This window comes from Ambystoma mexicanum, chromosome 12 (assembly GCF_040938575.1).
Source record: "Ambystoma mexicanum isolate Mex_15411 chromosome 12, UKY_AmexF1_1, whole genome shotgun sequence".
In the NCBI taxonomy this organism is placed as follows: Eukaryota; Metazoa; Chordata; class Amphibia; order Caudata; family Ambystomatidae; genus Ambystoma; species Ambystoma mexicanum.
In genome coordinates, this window is record NC_090936.1 from 434,244,318 (window position 1) to 434,270,174 (window position 25,857).

At 47.0% G+C, this 25,857-nt stretch overlaps 1 protein-coding gene across 8 annotated transcripts in view; it reads left to right on the forward strand.

Annotated features, from left to right (window-relative positions):
• WNK1 (WNK lysine deficient protein kinase 1) overlaps positions 1-25,857 on the forward strand; it is a 2,404,646-nt gene that overhangs the window by 1,849,982 nt on the left and 528,807 nt on the right. For all 8 annotated transcript variants that reach the window (XM_069628604.1, XM_069628602.1, XM_069628603.1 and 5 more), the window contains one exon: positions 12,946-12,988. In XM_069628604.1, coding sequence (XP_069484705.1) covers positions 12,946-12,988 — 43 coding nt within the window. The remainder of the gene's footprint in view (positions 1-12,945; positions 12,989-25,857) is intronic.

Below are 25,857 nucleotides of genomic sequence, written 5' to 3' on the forward strand. Positions count from 1 at the left end.
TCTATACCTTCCGATTGGTTGGACCGGGAGGCGTGGAGCCGGCCTTTTTTCAAAGGCCCACTTTTAAGGCCCCTGTCTCCTTCCCTGTCCACTGACAGGCCGCAACATGAAACCTCTACCACAACCCAACCCTCCTTGAGGTTTCAAACCCTGGACTACTATAACTCTGCTACCTCACTCTGCATGGGTTAGTTATCTCATCCTGACTGCCCTCTACCCTCATCACTGCCTGTACTCTCAGCTTCTCCCTGCTATATACTAATCAAGTCATTTCTGTACTTTCCCTTACTCTGAATTCATTTCCTGAACAACAGGGCCATATATGAAACTTGTGAATCCAATCTGTCTGTATTTTGCATTTAACTTTTCCCATTGACTGTAACCTGCTAGCCCAGTGACTGTTCCATACCGCTGTACTTGCACACTCCTCCCTCTGCCTACTCTCTCCCACCCATGGCGCTTTCTGTTTCTCCCATCTTCTCCAGCTGCTTCTCTATCAACTATCCTTCCCTTCTCACTAAGTCTGGAAAGAATAAGTTTAAAAAGGATATCTTGGCCTCTAACCCAGGTCTCCCTATTGCTGATACCTATTCCAGCGCCTCTTCCAGACAGACCCTCACCGACATCCTCTTTGACGTTCCTTCGCCGGATCTATGGACTCCACATATGATCTCTGTGCTCTGTCCTGTCTCCTCCTCTCCCATTAATGGTGGCACTCGCTGGGATGTCCTCATGCCTTCCTGTGACTCCTCCAGAATCCTCCTTAATGTCTACCTTAATGGCACTGTCATGGCCCAAGGTCCTCGGGCCAATCTCCTCCTCTTCGATAGGCGCTTCCCTCCCCTCATCAACTTCCTTTCATCTCCAGCTGTCCCTTCCTCTCATTCCTTGGCTACCTTGCTCACTCATCCCTCCTCATCTGCCTCACTTCAGGCCACCTCCACTCCTCCGCAGGGCGTACCTCTGATTTGTACCCCTCCCCGGAAGGTCTTTAAGGCTGGCAACCTTCTGCATCTTGCCACTCTGAACTCTCGCTCTGCTGTTAAACACTCTTCTGACATCTGTCGCCTCCTCGAAGAACTGGACCTTGATGTCCTCAGTCTTACTGAGACATGGTTTACGGCCAGCTCTGTCACCAACTTTGACACTCTCCCCCCTGATGGCTACAAGATCCTCTCCGTGCCCAGATCCACACAGCCTGGGGGGTGGTGTAGCCCTGATCTTTCCGGAGTGGATTCCTGCCACTATCATTCCCACGCAGATCTACTCCTCTTTCGAATGCCTTGTCTGCAGGCTCTCAATCTCTCCTAGTCACTCTCTTACCTTGGCTACTCTCTTTTGGCCCCCGGGTCAAATCACCTCTTCTCTCTGAGTGGGCGGACCTCTCCTCCTCCTCCCTCCAGGTCTCAACCACTCAACTCCTCTTCCTTGTTGACTTCAACATCCATCTTGACTCTGCCTGTCCTCCTTCTTTGCTCTTTCGCGACCTCTGCGATTGCCTCTCTCTCTATTCTCCCCTCTGGCCCGACTCATTCTGCAGGTCACACACTTCATGTCTTGATCACCTCTGTCCTCCCCCTCTCAATCCCTTTGACCGCTCCTCTCTCCTGGAGTGACCACTGCCTCATCTCCTCTCACTCTCTTCCCCACAAGCCACACCTACTCCTACACTGCCACCTACCTTCTCGGACATTCGGCCGATAAAGCGCCTGTCAGTTGAGGCTTTCGCTTCCACCTCCCCCCCCCCCCCTTTCTCCACTGGCTGACTCACACTCGGACACAGTCCTACCCCTCCTCTACTCTTCTATTACTGATACTCTTGATGCTCTTGCCCCTGTCATGAGGATCCGCTTGAAATCCAAAGCCAAGTGCAATTCCTGGTTTGACACCGACCTAGCTGCACTCAAATGTAAGTGTAGGGCGGCTGAGAGGAAATGGAAGACTTCTTGCACATCCTCTGACAAACTGGCCTGTCTGCTCCAAAGGCAATAGCGACTCTCTGTCCGCACCAAGAAGAGAGTCCACATTCAAGCCTGTGTCTCAGCAGCATCTAACAACTTGGCCGAACTCTTTAAAATCTGCAATGAGCTGGCCAATCCTGCTGCACTCTCTACCCCTCCTGTTGCCTCCCAGGCTCTTTGCAACGCCCTTGCCTATCACTTTATCTCAAAAACCCAGGACATCCTGTCCACCCTCTCCATCCCCTCCTCTCCATCTGTGCTTGTTGACCCTCCCTCAGCCACCCCCCTTCCTTCTCTTCCTTTCCTCTTTTCTCCACCAATGAGGTTGCTAGACAAGTCCAATCTATGAAAGCTTTGTCAAAACCATCATGGACCAGATTGACACCCTCGCTCTGGCCCTTGACGAATTCTGCAAGCACTCGTTTGCCTCAGGATCCTTCCCCTCCCTTCTAAAGCACTCCCTTGTGCATCCTCTTCTCAAGAAACCCACAGCTGATCCTTCTTGTCCTGCCAACTATCACCCAATTTCCTTTACTCCCTTTCTGGGCAAACTCCTTGAAAATCTGGCAATCTCCCAGTTTAACCTTCATTCTGATTCTGTTGCCTGTCTCCACAACCACCAGTCCGGTTTCAGAGCTGCCAGAAGCACGGAAACTGCTCTCCTGAACATCCGTGAAGACCTGCTCACCAACCTTGACTCTAGCATTCCTTCTGTCCTCATCCTACTCGATCTCTCTTCTGCCTTTGACACAGTCAACCATACCATCCTGCTTAACCGTCGCTGTGATAACCTGGGTATCACCAATCAGGCTCTGGCCTGGCTGACCTCTTTCCTCTCTGATCGACCCTCCCAGGTCATACTGGGGTCCTTCCTATCATCTATCTCTCTCTACCTGTGGTGTTCCCCAGGGTCTAACCTCTCGCCCTGGCTTTTCAACCAATACCTGGCAACTCTCGCCCGCTGCATTGCCATTTTTTGCTCAAATTTCCAGGGTTACACTGATGTCACCCAACTCATTTTCAGGCTGCCCTCGGCCACCTCCTCTCCCTCTCTCATCTCTGACTGCCTTACTACCATTCAAGATTGGTGTTCCGCCAATGATCTTTGTCGGAACGCCAGCAAGACTGAGATCCTCCTCATCGGCACACCTTCTCCATCCTTTCCCCTCACACTCTGGCCGGCCTCCTTTGGCCCTCCTCCTACACCCACATTCAAGGCTAAGAATCTCGGGGTCATCTTTGATTCCACACTTTCCTTCTCCGCCCACATCTCTGATGTCTCTAAAAAAATCAAATTTCCTATTGCACCTCCTCGGAGGTACTCTACCCTTCCTCTCCTTCCCCCAGAAGCTCACTGTCTGCCAAACTCTGGTTCTCTCTAGGTTGGACTATTGTAACAGTCTCTTTCTAAACCTACATGCCTCTATCATCCGCCCACTGCAACTAATCCAGAACAGAACTGCGATACTTGTCAAGCTCTGGGATTGTATCTCTCCAGCTCTGAAATCTCTCCATTGGCTCACAGTGGACACAAGGATTACATTCAAAACCCTCTGCATGGTCCACAAGGCCTTCTGGGCCTGGGTTCAAAATACCTTCAGCTATCCCTCCTCAAATACCTCCCCTCCCAAGCTCTTCGCTCCTCTACCTCGAACTCCCTTAGGGTCAGTTGTTTTTCAAAGAAACGAACTGGGGGTAGATCTGTCTTCAGCTGGTGCCTCCCTCTGGAACAGCCTCCCTGCCACTCTCAAACTTGAAGAGAACCATCTCTGCTTCCGCAAACACCTCAAGACCTTCTTCTTTGCTGCTGCCTTTGCCCACCCTCTTCCCTGCTGATCTGTTCTCTTCTGGCACTGTGCACCTGGCCACCCTCTGTCCTCCGGGCCCAGGAACCTGCTCACCCTGCCACCCTCCTGCACTGCCTCCAGGCCACCCCTTGCACCGGGGTCTGTATCTGTACCCATACAGTTCCCCCCCTCCTTTTTTCTTCCTGCACTTATCAGACCTACCATGTCTGCTGCCTTAAACCCAGCACTTGCTGGCTGCACTACCACAGTCTGTTGTCTTTATTATTATTTATCTGTTTCTCCTTTGCTCCGCACTTTCCACTTCTCCCCCTCTCCCATGCACTTTTCCCCTCTCCCATGTACTTGCGCGTTCTCAATGTCACTGGGCCTAGTAAGATTGTTGTTTTTGTTCTCCCCTGTTCCCCTCGCTTGCCTTGTCACGCTCTGAAGCACTTTGTGTACGAGCGCAATATAAATAAAATATCATCATAGGAGCAAGTGGCTCCGATTTTGCCACTGGTGTTTAGCTAAGCAGCTGGACCCCATACATCCTACAATTGACCCTGTCCTTTCGTTCATATCTCATCTGGCAGCTTCGGCATTCATGTCTTGTCTTGTGGGGCGTACTTGTCGGCTATTGCCGCGTACCTCTCCACTGACAACTGTTCCTTTTCTTTGACGAACCCAGTCATTAAAAGGCATTTCGCAGGTCTATTACATCTGTTTCCACCTGTAAGCAATCCTCATCCAAAATGGATGTAAATGTGGTCCTCAACGCCTTATGCCATAAACCATTTGAACCCATGGCTACGGCCGATCTAAAGTCCTTTTCATGGAAGGTTGCATTTCTGATTGCAGTGACTTCGGCAAGGCTAGTAAGCAAGCTTCGAGTAAGCAAGCTTTGTCTCTGGAACATCCGTTCCTCACCTTCCATAAGGACAAGGTTGTGCCCCACACTCATCCTTCTTTCATTCCTAAAGTAATGACTGATTTTCATTTTAATCAATCTAGATCATTACCTGTCTTTTTTCCAAACTCTGACTCAGGGGCGCCTCCCAACTCTTTGTTACGTTCAGAGACCCGAAAGGGAAACCTGCTTCAAAGGCTATTATCTTCTGATGGATTGCCTCCTGTATTTCAGAAGCTTATACCCTCACGGCCTTCAACATGCGAAGGGCATTCATGCCCAAATTGTATGTGGCAAAGCGGCTGCTGTTGCCTTCCAAAAATATGTTCCCTGGGGAAACCATTGCCAAGGCGGCTACATGGGCTTCCCCATTAACTTTTTGTAAGCATTACTGCTTGAACTTGAGCTCCAGGGCCGATGCTCAATTCGACCAGGCTGTTCTTAAAAACCTATTTCAGTAAGGAATTTCCATCCACCCGTATTACTTGTGAGGAGTGCTTGGTAATCTCCCACAAGTATGGAGGAAAGGGGACGGGATTTAGGAGTGTAACCTACCACTGCATTTTGTTACCTACCTGAGACCCTATTGGTCGCCTGCCACTGCATTTTGTCACCTACTTGAGACCCTTAGGTCGCCTGCCACTGCATTTTGTCACCTACCTGAGACCCTTAGGTCGCCTGTCACTGCTTTTTATCACCTACCTGAGACCCTTAGGTCGCCTGCCACTTCTTTTTGTCACCTACCTGAGACCTTTTGGTCACCTACCACTGCACTCTCCACTATCACCCACGATGTGCTATAATAAAACCTAGATTGCATCTCTATTGCGCCTTACCATACTCAGCATCACCATCATTATGTCTTCCTATAAATATGCACCATGTCCCACCATGGATAGAAACAACAGACTTCGGGCTAGACTACCGTGCCTTTATGAGCCTATTTATCATAACAACAAAGCCTCTAACCCCCATCATAAACCCACCTCATGGCTCACCAAGCCACATACCAACCCAACTACACCCTGCAACAATACTACCAAACCCAAACTCATTCCTATAAAAATACCCAAAATACCCAATGTAACGATACTATCTAGTGCATTGATCAACGCCAGATCCTTAGTGCCCACGCCACTGAAATAGCAGACACCCTATTATCTGATAACCTTGACCTTTTGGCAGTCACAGAATCATTGCTGCACGAAGCTGCAGGTCCAGCACCCTCCCTAGCCATCCCAGAAAACTGCCAATTACTCAGAGTGGATAGAACTAACAGCAAAGGAGGGGGGTTAGTCATCATAGCTAAAACTAACCTTTCTATTAGACTACAAGCTTCCTCTCCTCTCAAATCATGCAAACTTCCCATAGCTAAATTGCCCATCTCAAATTGCCACACACTAACAATTTACCTAATATACAGGCCACCTGATCGAAGAGGATCTATCCAGCCTCCTAGCTAATAATACCAAAGACTCGTCACAAATCCTATTACTAGGCAACCTCAACCTAGGATTTAACGACCCAGATGACACACCAGCCCAAACAATTGCCGCCATGCTTGCTGAACATGGCTTAAACCAAAAAGTTGTAACCCCCCTGCTCACAACAAAGGAAGGACCTTGGATTGGGTCGCCACCCTGAATTGTGATACTGCTATCACCAAAACCGCCCCTCAACAGTGGACTGACCACTATCTAATTAACTTTACCTTAACACTAAATACTCAAATTACCAAAGAGAAAATCATGGCACCCCCCTACCTACTAGAGCCAAAAAAAACATAACTCCTGACAATCTCCTACCATTGCTACTACCAACTATTAACGCTCTTCCAAACAACCAGCACCCTGAGCTACTAATAGAAAATTACAATAATGCTATGAAAATAGCATTAGACACCATTGCTCCTCTAAAACTACAAAAAAGAAAACAACAAGCTCACCTAAACGTCTGCTTCACTCCACATCTAAAAGAATTAAGAATACAAAAAAGGAAATTAGTCCAAATGGTGCCACACCCCGTCTGAAGAAACTAGACTGCTACTTAGAGTCTTCACCAACAAATACAAAAAAGAAATACTATTCACAAAAAAAAATATCTCTTTAATGAAAGAATTTGCAACGCAAGCTCCAACTATCGAGAATTCGTTACCATCCTAAGGGAACTGGAATCCCCTGTACCACCACCTGACAACGTTGCCAAAGACAAACAATGGTGCACCAGCATCCAAAATGCCTTAGTAAATAAAATCAAATAACTCCAAACCAAAATTGCACTAAAAAAGACTCCCTAACCCCCAATGAAACATCACCCTTCACCATCCCTATGACCACTTACTCACCCGGCCTCAACTCCTTCAAATAAAAAAAAATATCCATCCCAGAAACTGAAAAGATAATCGCCTCCCTCAAACCATCCAATTGTAAGGGAGACAGTTGCCCAGCCCAGTTAATCAAGGATGCCGCAAGAGACTTAGCCCCTTTCATAACCAAATTAATCAATGCCTCCTTCTCCTCCAATAGCATCCCAAGTAACCTTAAAGAGTCTTGGGTCTTGCCCCTCCTCAAAAAGCAAACCCTAGACCCAGCCATTCCCACTAACTATAGGCCCATCACCACGGTACCATTTCTCCTCAAGATAATAGACAGAGTAGCATACCTGCAAATCCAGCACTACCTTGAAACTAATCAACTTTTAGGCAACCGTCAATCACGATTCAGACCGCAGCACGGCACTGAAACTGCCCTAATTGACCTTTAAAGTACAGATTGACGAACTCAATGACAATGGTAACACTGCCATGCTACTCCTCCTTGATCTGTCGGCAGCCTTTGATCTTGTGGATTGCTGTGCAAACACCTGGCATCGGCTGCCCACTTTTCAAATGAGGCCATAGCTTGGATCCATTTATTTTTGAAGAACCGCACAATGAGAGTTTTCTCAGCATTGGCATCAGCAGACCCTATCAAAATAACCTGCGGTGTACCCCAAGGCTCTTGCGTCTCGCCAACCCTATACAATATCTTTGCCAAGCCCTTATTTGACAAATTGGACAGACTGGGTGTCACTTGCACAAATTATGCAGACGACACCCAGATCCTCATTCCCCTTTCAGGCAATTTCGACATGGATACGGCCTTGGTAAACAAGATAGCTCATCATTCAGACATGGATGGCCACACATGGACTATGCCTGAATGATAAAACAGAAATCCTACTTCTCAGATCCACTGCCAACCTTAAAAAAACTTAGCCCGACTAATCAGCATTTAATATTGATGGCAATATAATCAGTTTTTAAAACAGTAAAAACATTAGGCTTTCACCTTGGTTCAGCTCCAAAACTAAAAAAACAAGTTAACTCCCTTGCATCCTCTACAGCTTACACCTGTAAACTCATTAGGGCCAGCAGAGCTTTTCTCACCCAAGATAGCTGCATCATCATTGCCAACGCCCTAATATTCTCCAAACTTGCAATGCTCTGTATTTGGGAGCTAACAAATACATCATTGACAAAATTCAAATATTACAAAACAACGCCCTTAGAACTGCCCTCAACTTACCCTCTAAAGATCACATTTTAAATATTAGAAGAAAACACAAATGGCTCAAAATGTGTGACAGAATCTCACTTAAGACCGCATCCCTCACCCACAAATGTCTCAACAACACAGCCCCCCACCCCTACCTAGTAGCAAGAATCGTGAGAAAACCTTCCACCCGCCCCACTCGAACTGCAAACTCCTATTGCCTTCAGATACCTAAATTCAGATTTTAAAAAACAGGCGGCAGCAGCTTCCCAGTTAAAGCGGCCCAATATTGGAATGCACTCCCATTTGACATCAGAACAGACCATTTTTACTACAGCTTTAGACGGAATATACTCGCATGGCTACATACCAACGACCACCAAGATTAACCATGGATCAACCCACTCCTACTAACCTGACTGTACATATGTATATTCTTTAAATGTCCTATTGTTATGTCAATTATGTGTCTATACTCATGTAATTGATGTATTGTTTATGCTCCTACTATGCCTTGTAACTAAGTTTTTAAGCAATCTTATTTTCCTGTTCTCTGTAGTGCCCTGTTACCTTTGGGTTTGACGCGCCATACAAAATCAATAAACAAACAAAGTTACTCACTGTAGTGACTACCTTACTCTTAGTCAATAGCCCTTTTCTCCAAACGCCTGCCCGCCGTCCCCTCTAATAAGTATCCTCTATTATTGCTTAAATGGTCGCAGACCTGGCGATAGGAAAGGACTGATTGGCGATGCGCGGGGTGGAGCTCAGGAGGGCGGGGTTACGGTCGCGAGCGCTACCCCGCTTAAAAAGAAATGGTAAAAAAATGTAATTTTTGATGCTTTTTAACAAAAGTGCTCCGGTGCCGTCCCAAAGGACGGAATGCCTAACAGGTATGGAGGAAAGGGGACTTGGACTAGGAGTAAGGTAGTCACTACGGTGAGTAACTTTGTTAGACTTACTCACAAAGGGATTTTTTCGGTTACTTGCAGATGTGCCAAAAGACAAACTGGTGTCAGCAGTTACTTTTTCACGATTTTTACTGTACGTTTTATTAGCCTTCTCGCGTTTACCGAGTTTGATTACTAACAGAGGCTAGTGTCCTAACATGCTCGTGCTACAAGGCTTTCATTTGTTCCTTGGCCATCTGGTCTTTTTGCCTTCTTCCTGCTTTGCCAGGTCAGCAATTTCCTTTAATGGGCATGCACTTGCTCGGGAAAGCCTTGCTTTTCGCGGGCTCGTGCATACAATGTGTGTTGGTTCCCAGAAAGTGGGTTCTCTGTTTAGGCTGTGTATTTGACCCATGTTCCTTCTCGGTAGAGGGATTCCCGCACTCCTTTTGTAACATTGTAAAACTTGGGGTTCCAACCTAAGTAACCAGGTTACATGTCTTTCCATCGAAAGATGTTAGATCAAATCTTTTTTAGAGAAAGATGTTTCAACGAATTCCCATACATAAAGTGGAAAGTGTTTAAACCTCAAAACCCTTTAATCGAATATAGTTTTGTTATATAAACACTTTACATTTTTGAATGGCAAGTCGCTGAAACATGCTGTTCAGTACTGAAATAGAGTACAAAAAGTAACAATCTAATCCAGCACTGGGCAGCTCCCTCTAACTTGTGTAGTGTCAGAGAGTGCACTTGACACTTTGACCCTCCACCCCCCAATAAAATAAAGGTCCCCAGTCCTGAAATTGCTCGCTAATACTACACAAGTCAGAAGGAGCTGTCCAGTGTTGAAATCGATTCAATACAGTTATAATGTATTTCAGCACTGGACAGCGACCGCCCCCCACCCTCAAACCCCATTTTCAAATTTGAACCCTTTCCTCAACCCATTGAATTTCCAACCCAGAAATCCATATATCTATTTTTTAAGTTATATTTAAACGTTTAACATTGTTTGAAAAAAAAAATAATTGAATATTCCTTTCAATGGAAAAGCATTTCAATGAAAACATTTTGATGGAAAAAGATTCTATGAATCTTTTTTCGATTAAAAGACTGTATACCAAGTAACCCAGGGTAATCCAGACGTGGACCCCTTCCTCACTGTATCTTAGAGAGGCTCAGCTTCACCTCACTGATGAGGCCCGACTAGGCCGACACACGTGACTGGGGTTGCTGATGGTCCTCTTGTTCAGAAGAGATTTGCCTAGCATTTGGGTGCTGGACTGCCCTTGTGGGTGGGACAAAGACTGATATGCAAATGGGAATTTCTCCTCTGTGAAGTGTGCAGTGAACGAACACGTGGTTGAAGACCCACCTGAGTGGAAGAAATTCCATAGAACAGGGTATTTGACCTACGTTTGTTTTCAATTGAGGGTCTCCCAAACACCTTGATAACTACCTCAACAAACAAGGTGGTGTGGGGTCCTTGCCTCTGTGCAGAGAAGCAGTTGAAGTGCAGTATGGTTCTTGGCTCTAGAGAATAGCATGTCTCTGATGGCAGCTGATCTGTCCTTCAAGGTGTACGTGATTGCACATGCCTTGAGCAGTCAGTCTTTGGCTTCCCATAAGTGGGAGCTCTGTCAAGAAGTTCTGGAGCAGGTGTTCCCCCGTTGGGGGACCTCGTCCCTTCCAGTGTGAACAAAAGGTGCAGGTCGTTCTGCTCCAGGGAATTTGGCGGTCTAGTGGGACTTTGGCCTGCTCTGTGCATCCCTCCATTCCATGTCTACAGCTAGATCTCAGGATGCTTTGCTGTTGGGTCCACAATGATCTTTATTGCTCTGGACTGGTCCCGGATAACTTGGTATCTGGAGTTGCTAGACATGGCCATCAATCCTTCTTAGCACCTTCTGCAGCAAGCAGATCTCTTTTCTCAATCGGAGAGGTGGAACCTGCAGCCAAACATCAACAGTATGAGCCTGCATTCTTACCTGCTGAAAGGTTGAGGTATAATGAGTGGAATTGGTTGGAGGAAGTCATGGCCGTACTGCTGTCTGCATGGAGACCCGCCACCAAATATATGTATGCCTGTGGGTGGCGTAGCTCGTCGGCGTGGTGCAGGGAGAGAGAACTGGACCCATTTACCTGCGCTACATTCTTTGTTCTAGATGTTTTCATTCGCCCGGACGGGCCTGCAAATTGGCTTTGTGAAGGGGTTTCTTACTGCCATTTATGTTTTTAAGAGAACCTTAAAGCAGGGCTCTTTATTCACGATCCCCACAGTCATGTGATTACTGTGAGGCCTATGTAATCATTTCCCCCATGCCAGTTTGCTGTTATGGCATGGGATTTCAATTTAGAGCTAACATTTCTTAAAGGCGCTCCACTTGAGCCCCTGCATTCTTGTTCATTAAAATTACTCAACCTTAAGGTGATTTTCTCCATTACATGCACTAGAGTGGGGAGTGAGCTCTAGGAGTTGTCAGTTAAAACTCCCCATTTGATATTCTCCAATGCAAAGACAGCGTCGAAAGTGACTGTCCTTCCTCCCGAAGTTAGTCTCGGATTTCCATCTCTCAAAAGAAACATGTCGCTGCTTTCTCTTATGCCTCATCCTTCCAAGGCAAAGGTATGGTTCTATCAGCTGTACCCGGTGCGGGCCTTCAGTTAATATGTCTCTTTGACGATCGAGGCCAGGAAAGATTACCAACTTCTAATTTGGTACGCTGCTGGCAGGGCAGTGACCAAACATAACAGTATTATCTGGATCATCTTCCATCTCGTAATAATGCTATAGTCTGGCTGCCACCTCAGCACTGCAACGTGTGGCCAGGACGCTAGTTTGGGCAGGACAGTCCTTCAGAGTTTTCTGTTTTAGATTGGTGCCCTTTCTCTTCTGCCTCCTCCCGATCTACGTACTGCAGTCGGAGTCTATCAAAGATGATTAATCCCTGGGACGAGGGAATCTATTTCAAGAACAATTTACTTACCCCTTTTTTAATGTTCTTTCTGATTAATGTTCCTCCAACGGATTCCTCATTGCCCTTCCTACCTGTCCCACTTGCCGGATAGCGAGTACACCTTGGTTCTACGGTCCCTCAGTGTCAGTTTATTAAGGAAAAAGGGTGGAATTACGTCGACTGGGTGTGGTGCATCTCTGCTGGTCCTGATGTCATATCTGGCACCGGGTACAGAGGCATTTGGGCGGATCTGCACTGCACTCCTTGACAGCAGAAAAATTTCTGATGAGTAGCTGCATTTGGAGATATCAAGGATGAGAAATCTGTGGGAGGAACATCCATCAGAAATAACATTACTGAGAGGTAAGTATTGTTTTCTTTTTATTTGTGTAGAAAGCAGCACAACAGTGGTTAGGTCTTTCAAACTTTTCTTTGGCCAAAAAACATTTAGTTAAGTGGGATATCTTCAAACTGATTTTTGACCTGAAAACCTTTTGGCCTATTTTGCGTCTCCAAGGGTGTTTTCAAGCTCGTTTTTGGCCTCTGAACATTTATGTTCATCTTGAGCCTCTTGGAATGTTTTCAAGCTGGTTTTTGTCAAAAAACATTTTGTACTGTTTTGAGCATCTCTGCCTCCGAGAGCCTACTTAAATACATAAAAAATGAATGATAAGGTTGAGAAAAGGCACGGCCAGCTCACTCTGATACACACATTCACAATATAATTGTGCTTGTTATGGCTTATGAAGTAGCCTCTGCTCCTTTTGCAAGTTGCACGTAGATTGGTAGCAGTGAATGACAACTTATGCATTGGAGCAAGATTACTGCATTTACTATGCAGGTAGCATTTCCTTATTGTGTGTATTTTGCAATCATAAGTAAATAACTGTTTGTCTTTCTTCGGCAGCCTGTTCCTGCTTTGGAAAAGGAAGACCTACCAGCAATCGAAGGTAAGTAGCCATTGATGGTCCACATTTTCTACATCACATCAAGTCATGTACAACTCAACTCCCATCATTTACCCTGCTGTTAACATCATGTATTTTGTAAGTTGTCAGCATGTCAGTTTCTTGCAACATCGTTGTAATGAGTCTGCGGTATGTAGTAGGACAAGTTGCTTGTAACAAAGGCACTTCGATATCCAGAGTACAAGGCACAAGAATGGTTTGGCTTTAAGAGAATGTATTCCCCAGCAGACTGCAGTTGATCACCAGCAGTTTATTTCGATTACTGTTAAAATATATGGCTTAGAAATGGTGTATAGAGTGCATTGAACAGTACTGACAAAACTGAAATGTCTGTGGGCATTTTATTAAAGAACCCTCTTTAATACCCCCTCAGCCGGTCCGATAGCACAACGAGTAGCGCGCTCACTTTGACGTCTGTGCACAGCCTGCTGATGCAAGTTCGAATCCCGGCAGGGCCAAACTCAGCCTTTCATCCTTCCGAGGTCGATAAATGAGCACCACACACCGTGGGTAATCATAAGCAGCGCTCAGATACCTGAGGGTTCATAGCGCTATATAAATGCTAAATTATTATTTAGCATATATGTTCACATCACATTGATATGATTGCCCACTTGAAAGAACAGTAACGGAGCACACTGTTACAGCTGCCAGGTGCACATGCATGAACTCTGCCAAATGAAACAGGCTATCTAGCGGCGTAAACCATGCCACGAGCGAGAGCCACAGAATTGAATCACGCACACCTGAAGTACAGAAACAATTCAGTAGAAGTTACTATCCATTCCCCAACAAGCAAAAATAATCAGAAACTTGTGCAGGTCTTTGAGAAAAGCCTGCCCCAGGAGGAGGAAACCCAGGTGTATAAAATATGATGCAAGGAAGAGCTGTGCTGTGTGTTTGAGGACGGAGCAGGAGAGCATTTGGGGAGAGTTGGAGAGCAGATTATGGAGCAGAGAGAGCAGGCTGGCAGGTGAAGTGAAGGAGGTGGCTTAGAAGACCAAATAGGAGAGAAAGATGGAGTTGGGGGAACGGAGGGCGCAGACAAGGTGAGAAGAAAGTTGGAAAGAGGAGTCCAGAGAAGGAATATCGAGGAGGGGTGGAAAAATGTGCAGAGAACAGAAGATGGAACATTTGTGTGCTGTGCACCTCCTCTGCCCCACTAGAGTAGGAGCAACATCAAGGAGATAATTGGGCAAAGTAATTAGGACCCGTGGAGGAACATCAGGGGTCTAAGGCAACGGGTGCAGGTTGGGGTGGTGGGCAGTAGCTCCAACACTCTAAGGCATGGAGATGGTCAGTGCACTAGACCAGGGCTCTGCTACCTTTACTCTCTAACTCCCATCATCCCTAACAAGCGTACTCAATAGCCATATATTGTGGCAATTGTAGTCCGAAACATCTGAAGAACAAAAGGATGCAGACCCTTGCCCCCTACAGGCAGCAAGTAGATACTCCAAGAGAACATGTGTCCCCTGGAAGCTCTAGCACCTGCTGACAAAGACCTACAAGACTATGTTGGACAGGTACCCATTGGAGCCTGCAGATAGGAGAGAATCACTTATCTTGCTTCATACCCAACAGATTAGAGGCCCACGGAGTAGTCCCAGAGAACTACAGGGGGCTGTGGACTAAGGCCAGGTGGCACACATGGTCCCACAACCTCCCAAAAGACTGAAACAGCTTATCTTTTCATTGCCTATTAAGGAGACATTCTCATAATTTTGCTTCAGTTTGAGTACTCAATTTCCTTATTTTTAGCTAAGGATCAGTCCCTTTACCAGGGAAAAGACTGGCAATAAATGGCCACTAAACATGCAGGTTTAGAATAAACCTAGGAGCATTATAACTGGGTCTGACTAGAGACACGTTTCAAGTCGTACAAAACCAAAGCTGGGGAGGGGAGGGGGCATTGGAAGGTGGCGGCACTGTTTGTAGGAGAAATTATCGTGTTTAGGTTATAATGTATTTGTGAATTCTTTGTTGTCCCCTACTATTGATTGGTGAACCTTAATAGTGAACTTGAGCATTCTTTTCATTCTTTGTCAGGTTGCGTTTATCCCACCTACACTTAAACACACTGTCTACCCCACCTCCCGCTGGTCCTGCCCTCAACATTGGATCTTCCCGAGCCTCCATCAGTTATGAACGTTTACACATCTCCACCTCTCCTACAGCCATTACCCTTTCCTACATACTCAAGGGATGCCTGTCAAATGGGCACAGGCCTTGGGTTTTTGCACAGAAATGCCCTTCAAATTTGAATTTTAGTACAAGGCAAGGCCTCCATGCATGCTGCACTGTCCACCAGTCCCTTTTTCTCACTTGATCAGATATCTGCAAAGCAGCTGCCATTTGTGTTTTTAAAATGTTTAATTTCCATTTGTCATTCTCTTTTTACTTAAGTTTTCCTTTTCTTCATGCTGTCCCTCTGTTTTATGCAGAGGCAAACTCTTATTTCTCCCTGCAGGTCCTGCCCTTGACAGTTCAGAGCAGGTGTCACGAATGTCGGTTATATCTTCTTCTTCTGATGAAATGGCGGATTCTCCCCCATCCCCCAACTCCTCACCTTCCTCTTTCTGCTTGATCTTTCCATCCTTATGTCGTGGAGGCTTCTCTTTTTTCTTGTGAAGATAAGGACGCCCTCGATAGGATGCCACCGTGCCACTAAGATAGGGGCAACGGGGGTTATCCTACCGAGAGCGCCTCACAGGGGGGAAAAAAGCCGCAAGGCACAAAAAAACCCTAGAAGTAGTATTTTAGGTGGATGAACGAAGAAGGTAAGTTCGCTGATGGAAGAGCAATCCGAAAAGCAGGCACAGGTCGGGCAAGCAGAGATTCCAATATAGGTACAAGGGATTGAACACAGGCAGTCTGGTAAGCAGGCACGGGTCTGGTAGATGGAAGTTCCAAACAGGTACAAGGGATTAAACACAGGCAGTCCGGTAAGCAGGCACGGGTCTGGTAGACGGAAGTTCCAAATAGGTACAAGGGTTTAAACACAGGCAGTCTGGTAGGCAGGCACAGGTCTGGCAGGAGGAGGATCCAAATAAGGTAAAAGGGATAGGAAAGAAGGACAAAACTGGGAAGGAAGGGGAAAAAGAAAAAAGGGTTAAAGGAAGAGGTAAGAAGAGGCAAAAAAGAAAGGGGAAAAGGAGAAAGGAAGGCTAGACAAGGACGAGGCAATGCGCAAAGCAGAGAAACAAGGGTGGAACACAGCTGCGTGGAAACAGCAAAACGAAAGGCAGAAAGGCAGGAATATCACCAGTAACGGGAGCGGCAGCAACACAGGAGGGAACCCGGAAGCGTTGCAACGCATATGCGACCCGGAAGTGAAGTGATTTATACTTCCGGGTCACGATCGCGTACAACGACTAGAGCGGTACGCGGAAAAGACGAGGAGTGGAATGCTACGGCGGACAGAACCGCCAGCGATTCCACATCCGCCATCCCCGCCGCGGCATGACAGCAGGATCCTCATTCCTTACGTCTGGAGTGCCTTGTTCCTAATCACTGCTGGAGCGCATGTGTGGCCTACAACTCCCTTTTGCACAGGGTCCTCAAAAAGTGGTGACTCTGGAGGTAGGAAGATGCCTTCGGAGTGAGTGCGCCTCTGGAAAATTTGCAGCTTTTGTCAATTTCGAAAGGCACACTGTTAAGCAGTCCTCCCTTTTCTTCTTTTTTTCTTTTTCTTCTCGGGCATGGAAACTCCTTCCCAAGAGGACAGGCATCTGGCACATGAATGCTGGGATCCCTCCCGGTGATCCACTGAACTACTCGGAGCAACCCAGATGCTTGGCAAGTTTGCAGTAGTGGTGACACAAAGGGTGCTTTAGCAGCCTTGTACCCAAGGCAATACTGATAAACTTTCTAAGCCTTTTATCAATTCTCATCCTGAGGTGATGTTTCAGATTTTGGAAACTTTAACTAGTCCTTCTTGTCCGGAGAGCGTTGTATCAGAGTTTGCTCAGCGAATTCTACAGCCGTTATTTGGTCCCAGGGCCCACATGGACCGAAGGCGGTGAGCCAAGGAGAAAGGAAATAAGTCCCTTGAGTCTATAGGTATGTCTCAGTCCTGCAAAAGGAAATTGAGGAACCGCAGCGGATGCTCTGCTCTATTTTGTCGGTAACAGAGTCCGCCTTTGCCATGGTAATCCAAGGAAACCGTACCACAAGAAGGTGAACTGCTGATGGATTCCAGAAGAGTATTGTCTTCCAACATGCTGCTCCCCACAGTCGATGGGGAGGCAGGAGGGGTCCTTTGTGTCCTGCCTTCAGAAATACCTCTACCTGTTGGGAAACCACCATATCCTCCACTTGGATCGCCATGAGTTTTTCTGGCCTTTGGACGACACCATGTAGGCATTCACCCGGCAGTTATTGCCACTTCAATGCCTTTCTCTACCTCAACAATGTTGCAAACCTGAAGTGATGACAGGTTCTTTTTCACATTTACAGTGCCTCATTTATTCCTCTGCCCTGCCAGTTGCTTTAAGGGTCTGTTCAAGGAGGTTCTACCTCAGGCAATGCCTTCTCCAGCTCCGGTTCCTGCTCTGGGAAACCCAGCTGCACTGGCTCCTTCCGAAACTCCAGCACACCTTTGGTGCCTGATTGGGATCTGACTAGGATAAGCCCCTTCAGCAGTGGTGCCAAGAGGCAGCTCTGGCACAAGCTAATCACTTAAATACACCTCTAACAGGCGATCCAAACCACATCAGAATACTTCAAACCCCAGCTGGGCCTCTTACCACCACCTCCACCCCCCCTGCCCCAAACCCCAAAGTGAGCTTGGCTGTCTTTCAATAAGACTGACTAGGAGCTTCCCTCATCGGCAAGAGCCTTTCATGACAAAATGGCAGGGGAGTTCCAAGGGCTTGCAGTTCAGGGTGAGCCTCCACTGGAAACCCTTTTGATATGCTGGCCAGCATACCTCTTTAAAAAATATGCTAGCAGAGTAGCCAAGGTTTAGCAATAGCCTCACTTTTGTGCTCCCAGCGAATAAAAAGCTTGAGTTCAGGTACAAATAGCATGCAAAATGTTGTCGGTCAGGCCACCCTCAGCCATCCTTTTCAGGGGCTGTGACAGCCTTCCGTTTTCCTTAGTATTTGGTTCGATCTTTATCATCTGTTTCTTCATCTTACGTTGAACCTTAGTCTGATTTCTAAGGGGATTCCTTGCCTGAGCACCAAGCAGCCTTTCAGTCATTCCTCGCAGATGTTTGGTGGATTGCTCACAAAATAAGAGACATTAGGCATTATCACACCCATATCGGCACAGCTGACAGTGGCAGATGCCTAGGTGCCGACATGCGTTATCATGGTCTGGCTGTCTGTGACGAAGTTCAACACAGGATGTTCAAGTATAAAATCCTGGTTCTTCCCCTCAATGGCTGTTGGTACTCACCAATGGAACCAATCACCTGGAAGTCGTGATAATCCAGACTGCTGCGTAACCTAGAGCTGGAGGGTCTAGGTCTCCTCAAAGAGGGAGACCTTTCTATTAATGCACCCCTCTATTCAGAATTACACCAGGAACAGAGGAATTAATTAACTGAAAGAGTGAGAGAGAGAGAACCGGCACCACCAGGAGTATGCCAGCTGTAAGGAAAAGGCAGATCTTAGTATCAGATATAGGAGCAATCTAAAAGAACTAAGGAGGGAGCGAGGACTGACCTTGCTAACTGGACGCTGGGTCTACTATGGTCCTAGAATGGCGTATGTTTTTTTTTTCTACTTGTATTACCACTATAGCAGAAAACAGGGAAAATCGGTAAGGGATTCTAGGCTCAGGAAGATGAGTAACATTAGATAGAAGAGGTTCTTACTTATGTGGGGGTGTGGAGTAGAACTGCAGAGGAGTTGTTAGAGGACTTCTCAATGATAATCCACAAGGTAAGACAGTGAAAGCGAAACAAGGAAGGGAATGTTAGTAGTGTTAATGATACTTGAACACCCGGGCGGCACGAGGACGCTGTTATGATGGGGTGGTGCGCATGTAGTAATAGCAAGGCGCCTCTAGTCCCGTGCACTAAGTAATCTCATGGAATCAAGAAGGAGAGTCGGTTTACCTGAGAATAAATGAGGTGATGTTGCAAACCCAACAGGCAGTCTGTGGTTCAATAGCAGTATAGTTGGCAGCGTGCGGTCCGCAAAAGGTACAAAATGTTGAGCAAATGCAATCCGTGGTTCAATGGCAATGTAGTTGGCAGTGTGTAGTTAGCAAGGATACAGAATGTTAACGTGCGATCAGAGTCAAACAGGACTTAGCGTAGCAGGAATCGGTGGCACACAAAGCAGGAATCAAAAGCAAGAACAAGGAAAGCTACTATGAAGCCAACTTCAATCAGAAGCACCAGAGTCAGTGTTTCGTTGGATTTAATGGTTCCTAGGGGCGCAGCATGACGCGTCATCGTGATTGGTCTTGGTACGTGTTGATTTGCAGTTCACGCAATGGGAATACCCAGCTGCAGAGCGTAGTCTATGCTCGTTGCGTCCCCAGCCTCGCCAGGGCAACCTCCAATGCTGCAGGAAAGAGGAGGCACCCGTATAATAGAAACGGGTTGAGCGTCTGGGCTGAGGCAAAATTGCAGCCATGGCAGGCTGAGAGCGGGGTAAGGTCGTGACAAGGGCTCAGAGCTCTTCCACAGCTGCACAGACACCGAACTAAGGAGAAAACATCAATGAAAAATGTACTAACTAGGCGGTCCGAGAACCCTTTTCACTCTTCTTCAGACCCCAGGTAGGACATCGGACTAGGTCCTTGGGTGGGCTCTCTTTTCTTGGAACAGAGAAATGAGTTACATACGTTTTCTGCCACTATGCTTTGGGGAAAAAAGTGACATTCCCCAATGAAGTCTTCCTGCAGCCTCCCGCTGCCTTCTTCGTGGGTGACAAAAATTAAAGTGGTGTCCGGGTACACAGTTCCCCTTGTGGGAAGTCATGTTTTGGACTTTCAAATAGGTTGTGCGTCAATCTCTCCAGATCCTTGGGTCTTAATTGTGGTCTTTAGGAGTTACAGGCTTTTCCTTTCCTCTTGCCACTTTTCACAACTCCTTTGGGGTTTGGCTTCTCTTTTGCAAGTAATGCAGAATATTCTGCAAATTGGTGCTTTAGAGGAGGTTCCTCCCCGGCAAGAGGAGTCTGGGCTTCTATTCCAGGCCCTTTACATCTCAGAAAGTAGCTTGGTATGCCTGTGGACTGTCCTTGATCTCCACCTTATCCCTCAATGTTCTTTTTACCATGCCTGCCCAGATGTGTTTGGGTACTGTGTCCAGGATTGGATTTCCTTTGTGGATTGGAGGACACTCCCCTACATTTTCAGATTTGTCTTCCGCACCAAATTTTCCTATACCTATTCTTGCAGGAAGGCATCACCAATGCAAAGTGCTACAATTTGGCCTCAGTGCAGCACCAAGAGTATTTACTAAACTATCAACTGTGGCTGCCCATCTTCGTGTGCTTGAGATCCACATCTCTTAGCACTTGTATGACTAGCTTGTCAGATTCCCCTCATCTGAGATGACAGTGCTCCCTCCCTGTCCTTTTAGCCTTACTCTATGACCTGGGACTCTTGACCAGCTAGAAGGAAACTGAACTGTTTAGCACTCGATTCAGTTCATCGGCTTTGTAAGGGACTCAGAGCATGCTGTTGAGTTTTAAACTTGGGAATGAGTAAATTGCCTTCAGGAAGTGGCAGTGCACTTCCTTCCAAAACGCCACACTTTGGCCTGAGGCTCTTGTTCTCCGTGAAAAGTGTGTGGGTATTGTTTGCAGTGCGGCTTTATTAGTTTTCAAACAGACAACTACAACAGGTTACCTTCAGCCCACAGGTCTTCCCATCCCACCCCCCCCGCAACCCCTGACACAAAGCATTACAGCCAAGCATATACATACAACACCAGGTTGCCGATAGTGCACATCGGAAAGAAAAAAAATGTTCACCCCAGTTTGCCGCCAGATTCACTGTGAGGGAGTCTAGGCGGCCACAAGCTTGTGCTACTGTTCATGGTCTATGGAGGAGTCAGGGGTCTGCACCGTTGAGGTTATATCAGCCATTTATTGTCTCAAAGGGGGCCAATAGTCGAGGGGGCGACTGGTGGCTGGAATTGTGGAAGCGTATCCAGTCTCTCTTCGCTCGGATGAGTTCATGATTTCCAGCCATTTTGAAAAAGTAGATGGATTGGGTCTCCCCCAATTTCTGGCTACAAGGTACCTAGCCAACACAGAGGCCATACTTAATAGTTTCTTTTCTGCGCAGGTGTCACCCTCTATCGGAGCCAGCAACCAGAACTCCGGGGAATAGGTTTGTGGCGAGGGTAGCATTACACTCATTGCCGCCTCTATGCTGGACCAGAAGGGCTTAATGCGGGGGCAAGACCAAGCAACGTGATTGAAGTCTGCGTCTATGTCGCTGCACCTCTTGCATGCAGAGGATTTCCCAGGAAAGAACTTGCTAAGAATGACTGGGGAGTAATAGACCTGATGGATAAATTTGAACTGGATCAGTCTGTATCGGCAATTTAAGGATATATACCGGGTTTGCATGCCGACTGCCCTCCATTAGGTCTCGCTCAAAGGCTCTCTAAAAGCGGTTCCCCATGTGTGTTTATACCTATGATTCACATGTTCTCTCCCGCTTCTGATGAATTTATAGATAGTAGACCCAAGTTTCCGAGAAGACTGTGGCTGTATAATGGGGTTCAGAGCTGGGTGCGGAGAGGGAACTCGAGGAATTTACGGCCATACATCTTTAAGTGCGCCCCTGAGCCTGTAGTAATGAAGCAAAGACACTGCGTTGTGTACTCCTCTGGTTTTGAGCTCTTCCCAGGACACCATCTGATCATTATGCACTATATAACAGGGAGTCTGTACCCCTAGTCTCTGAAAGAGTTTCTTAAAGGATCTTTCGTGTGTGAGTGGGATCCCTAATATGTTGTAAATCGGGAAGCAGGGTAGGTACGGGGAGTGGACTCGAGCAACTGACGGATCTTATCCCAGGCTTTACATGTCACTGCTAGTGGTTGGACTTCCCTTTTCAGGTGGACTCCCTATAGCCCCATAATAGATCCATGAGTGCGTTGGGAGAGGCGATTGCTGTCGCAAGCTGGTTGTGGGGTGTGTCGGGACTGGGAGAGCTCCAACCGGCAATGTATTGTACCTGAGCTGCAAGGTAGTATAAAAACTTATCAGGGTAGTCCAAACCGCCCTGTTCATATGGCCGGGCGAGGGTTTTGTACGATACCCTAGGCTGTTTACCAGCCCAGACTAGTTTCGTCATCATTTTCCCGACACGACCAAAAGTGTAGCCGGGGCCAAATGTAGGGGTTTTTCTGCATAAAAGCAGGGCCTTTGGGACTGGAACTTCAGAATTCGCCACAGGACCTAAGAATCCGAAGAGGGAAGAAGCTGAGCCATCTGCAACGACGACACCACCGGTGAAGCCCTGCTGCAACTACCTCACCACTTTCCCGACGACAAGAGAAGATCTTCTGCTGGACGAGTCTTCTTCCTCTGAGCTGGTGGGACCAACCAGTTCGCCCTTTTCGCCTTCCAAAGACGTCTCTTGGTCGAATCACCCATCCCAAGCACCCCGGCGGCCGGATAGCCAAGCTTCACTACTTATAAAAGGACCGCGAATAAAAGGAACGCACATTCTATCGACAAACTCCGTGGCTGGTTTCATCCCTGTGCAGTGCAACGACTCCACGTTTCCTCCTTGATGAGATCCTCTTTTTCCCCTGGTCGAAACAACAAACTGCAACCACTGCCGGGAACAACTGCCACCGCTGGAACTTCCTCTCTTTAAGGTACTGTCCTGCCTGGCCTCCCTTTCTTCGGTTTGCCCAAGGTGACCCTTAAATTCTTGGCTTTCCAACTGGGTTGGCCCCAGACCTTCTAACTTTACCTTCTTGAATCGCCCAAACCTCTTTTGAACATTCTGCAAAGACTTTTAGTGCATTTTAAACCGTGTGATCCTGGGCACATTTCGCTTTGCTCCATTTAAAGGGGGCCTGGCCTATGAACTTTGGCTCTAAAGTAAATACTGCCTTTATTCCCTTGCTGAGAACTCCTAAAAGTGTTGGGACCTGTTTTATGTCTATGCTCTGCCTTTTTCTCTCCCTTTAACTGAACTATTGGAGTGCTATCAGGTTACGCGCTCACATCTGTTTAACAAATCGTGGTGTTTTAACTCTGACTTGTCTAATAGTTATCAAGGGAGGTGTGTATACTTTACCTGACTGTGTTTTAACTTGTTTTTGATTTAGAGTGCTAGTATATTGCCTAAAGTGTGTTTTAAATAAATAATTATATACTTTTTATACAAAGCTCTGGTCAGTGTTTGTGTTACTCTCACCTGGCTCCTACAGGGGCGTTTCCACCCACGTGAAGCTTAGTACCGAGATGACAGACTGGACTGGCCCACCTAATCTCATCTGCTTGACCCGAAGAAGTATTCTCCTGAAAGTGGAGAAAGGGAATTAGCCACCCGTGGATTTGAGTAATAACCCCACCCCACACTGTTCTCCCCTCTAATCACCTCCAATGTTTCCTTTTATATTCTCACCTTAGGTTTTTAAAAGATGAGTTCTCCATCCTGCGTAGAATGCAGAGGCGAGTGGATAACCAGTTACTTCACTGGTCCGTAGGAATTGGAGAGTTCCAGAACAATATTGACTCTGAGGTTCCTGGTGAGGAGCCGTAAGTATATAGTTCGTAAGAGTTCAAAATGTCTGACTTTCACTCTTGTCCGATTCTTTGCAGCTTGACCCTAGAGAAGATTGCCTTGTGCGGCTGGTAAAGTTCAGGTAAGAGTCTGTATTATCCAACACTGTCCGGTAAATGACACCTGTATGTAATCTGTTGCTTTCTCCCTTATTACAGGTGCAGAGTGAGAAATTATGGCGTTTTGAGGAATAATACCTCCGGCGGTAAAATCAGGTAAGTCTATTAAGGTGAAAGAGATTCCCTTGGTTTGTTCTTTCGGCTCAACTGGCTGTTCTTTTGTTTCCCTTTAGGTGCCGGAGTTCGGCAAAGATGAATGGAGGCTGTGCCGGCTCGTGGAGATGAAGAATGCCTCCGGCGGTAAAATCAGGTAAGTCTATTGTGGTGACTAATATTGCCTTATTATTCTCTCGGCTCACCTTGCTGTTCTTTATTCCCCTTAGGTGCCAGAGTTTGGCGGAGAAATGATAGACAGAGGTGGGTCGTGGAGGTGCTGCGAAGACTGGTGTGTATAGCGCGGCGCTGCAGCAGGCGATGCAACGCGCATCAAATAACGTCTTTCTTCCTATTCAAAGACGCGATGGATCCAGAATCAGGTGACGAAATAAGTATTATTCTTGTTGTAACCTTTTTCCTGCTTTCTCCCCTTTTTTCTAGGAGCTCCAGACTCGAAGCAGGCGTGGCAGAAGACTAGATGCTGGCTTGCAGGCACGGTGAGCGTTACGCTGCAGGATGCAGAATAACGCGAAGCGTGAGCTGCTCTTAGGGCATGGTTTAAATAGCCTTCAAAGTAGTCCCAGGTAATAAGTTCCCAAGGCCACACCGAGTAAGAAAATAGTCCCTGAAATAAAGTAGTCCCCCTTCAGACTTCACATTGGTTTGAATGCGGAGCAGCATGGTCTGCATGAGGTAAGTGAAAGCAAATGAGCTTGGCGCCTATGGCGCCAAGACTGACCCCTTCTATGAGCCTAGCGCCTATGGCACCAGGACTGTACCCAGATAGCCGCTAGCCGGGGCTGCTGGGTTTTTCCCAAGTATCTGGATGCCTGCTCCCGGGACAGATGGACCTGGTCTGGATGCCCGGGGGTAGGAATCATGACAGTTTGTTTGCTCTACTGTGTTTTTAGCCCTATTGTGTATACTCCATATACTGCCCTACTCTTCTTGAGAGAGGTCTGACTGCTCAGCCACAGCTACCAGGTAAATCTGGGTGGTGCAGACTGCTACCAATTGGGTTTACTGCTTACTCCTGTAGTCTTAATCTTTTTGCAGTGTTCTGCACAGGATTCTGCCTAACACCGCTCTAGGGGCAGTGTATGATATTTTAACCTATTTTATGTATGTTAATCCAAACCCAGATCGGCAAAGCACTTCGAAAAGGAAGGGCCACTCGATCGAATCTAAGGCCTTCTCCGCGTCTAGCGCCGCTATGGCTATTGGTGGAACCTCTGGGTTGACGTTGTGCATTAAGGTGAACAAGCGCCTCAGGTTAAACTGGGTAGAGCGGCCGGGAATAAATCTAGCTTGGTCCGGTAGGACCAGGGCTGGCATGTGGGGGAGGATACGGTCGGTGAGTATTTTTGCAAGGATTTTATTGTCAGTGTTGATAAGTGACAATGGTCGGTATGAGGACAGTTTCCGGGGGTCTCTCCCGGGCTTTAGGAGTACAGTCATCAGGGCTGATCTAGTGGATTCCGGGAGAGAGCCACCAGAAAAAGCGCTGTCGTACATACTCAGTAGATGGGGAAGTATTAAGTCTACATACGCTTTATAAAATTCAGCTGTTATCCCATCGGTTCCTGGAGCCTTACTTCCCTTACCTGGGAAGAGACTTTATGGCCTTGCAAATTTCCCCCTCTGTTATAGGGTCGTTAAGTGAGGTACCCTGCTCCCGATCCAAGCCAGCCCAATGCTACCTCATCTAGATACCGGGTCAGCACATCATGCCCCGGGTGTGGGAGCGATGTATATAATTGATTATAGTATTCACGGAATTCAGTATTAATCCCTTGCAGGTCTTTGACCAAGTTCCCATCACGACCCACAACCTCAGGTATGATGGTAGATTGTCGTTCCTTCCGAATAGCCCATGCTAGAGTTATACTTGGGGGTGGGGGGATCCCCTTCTCT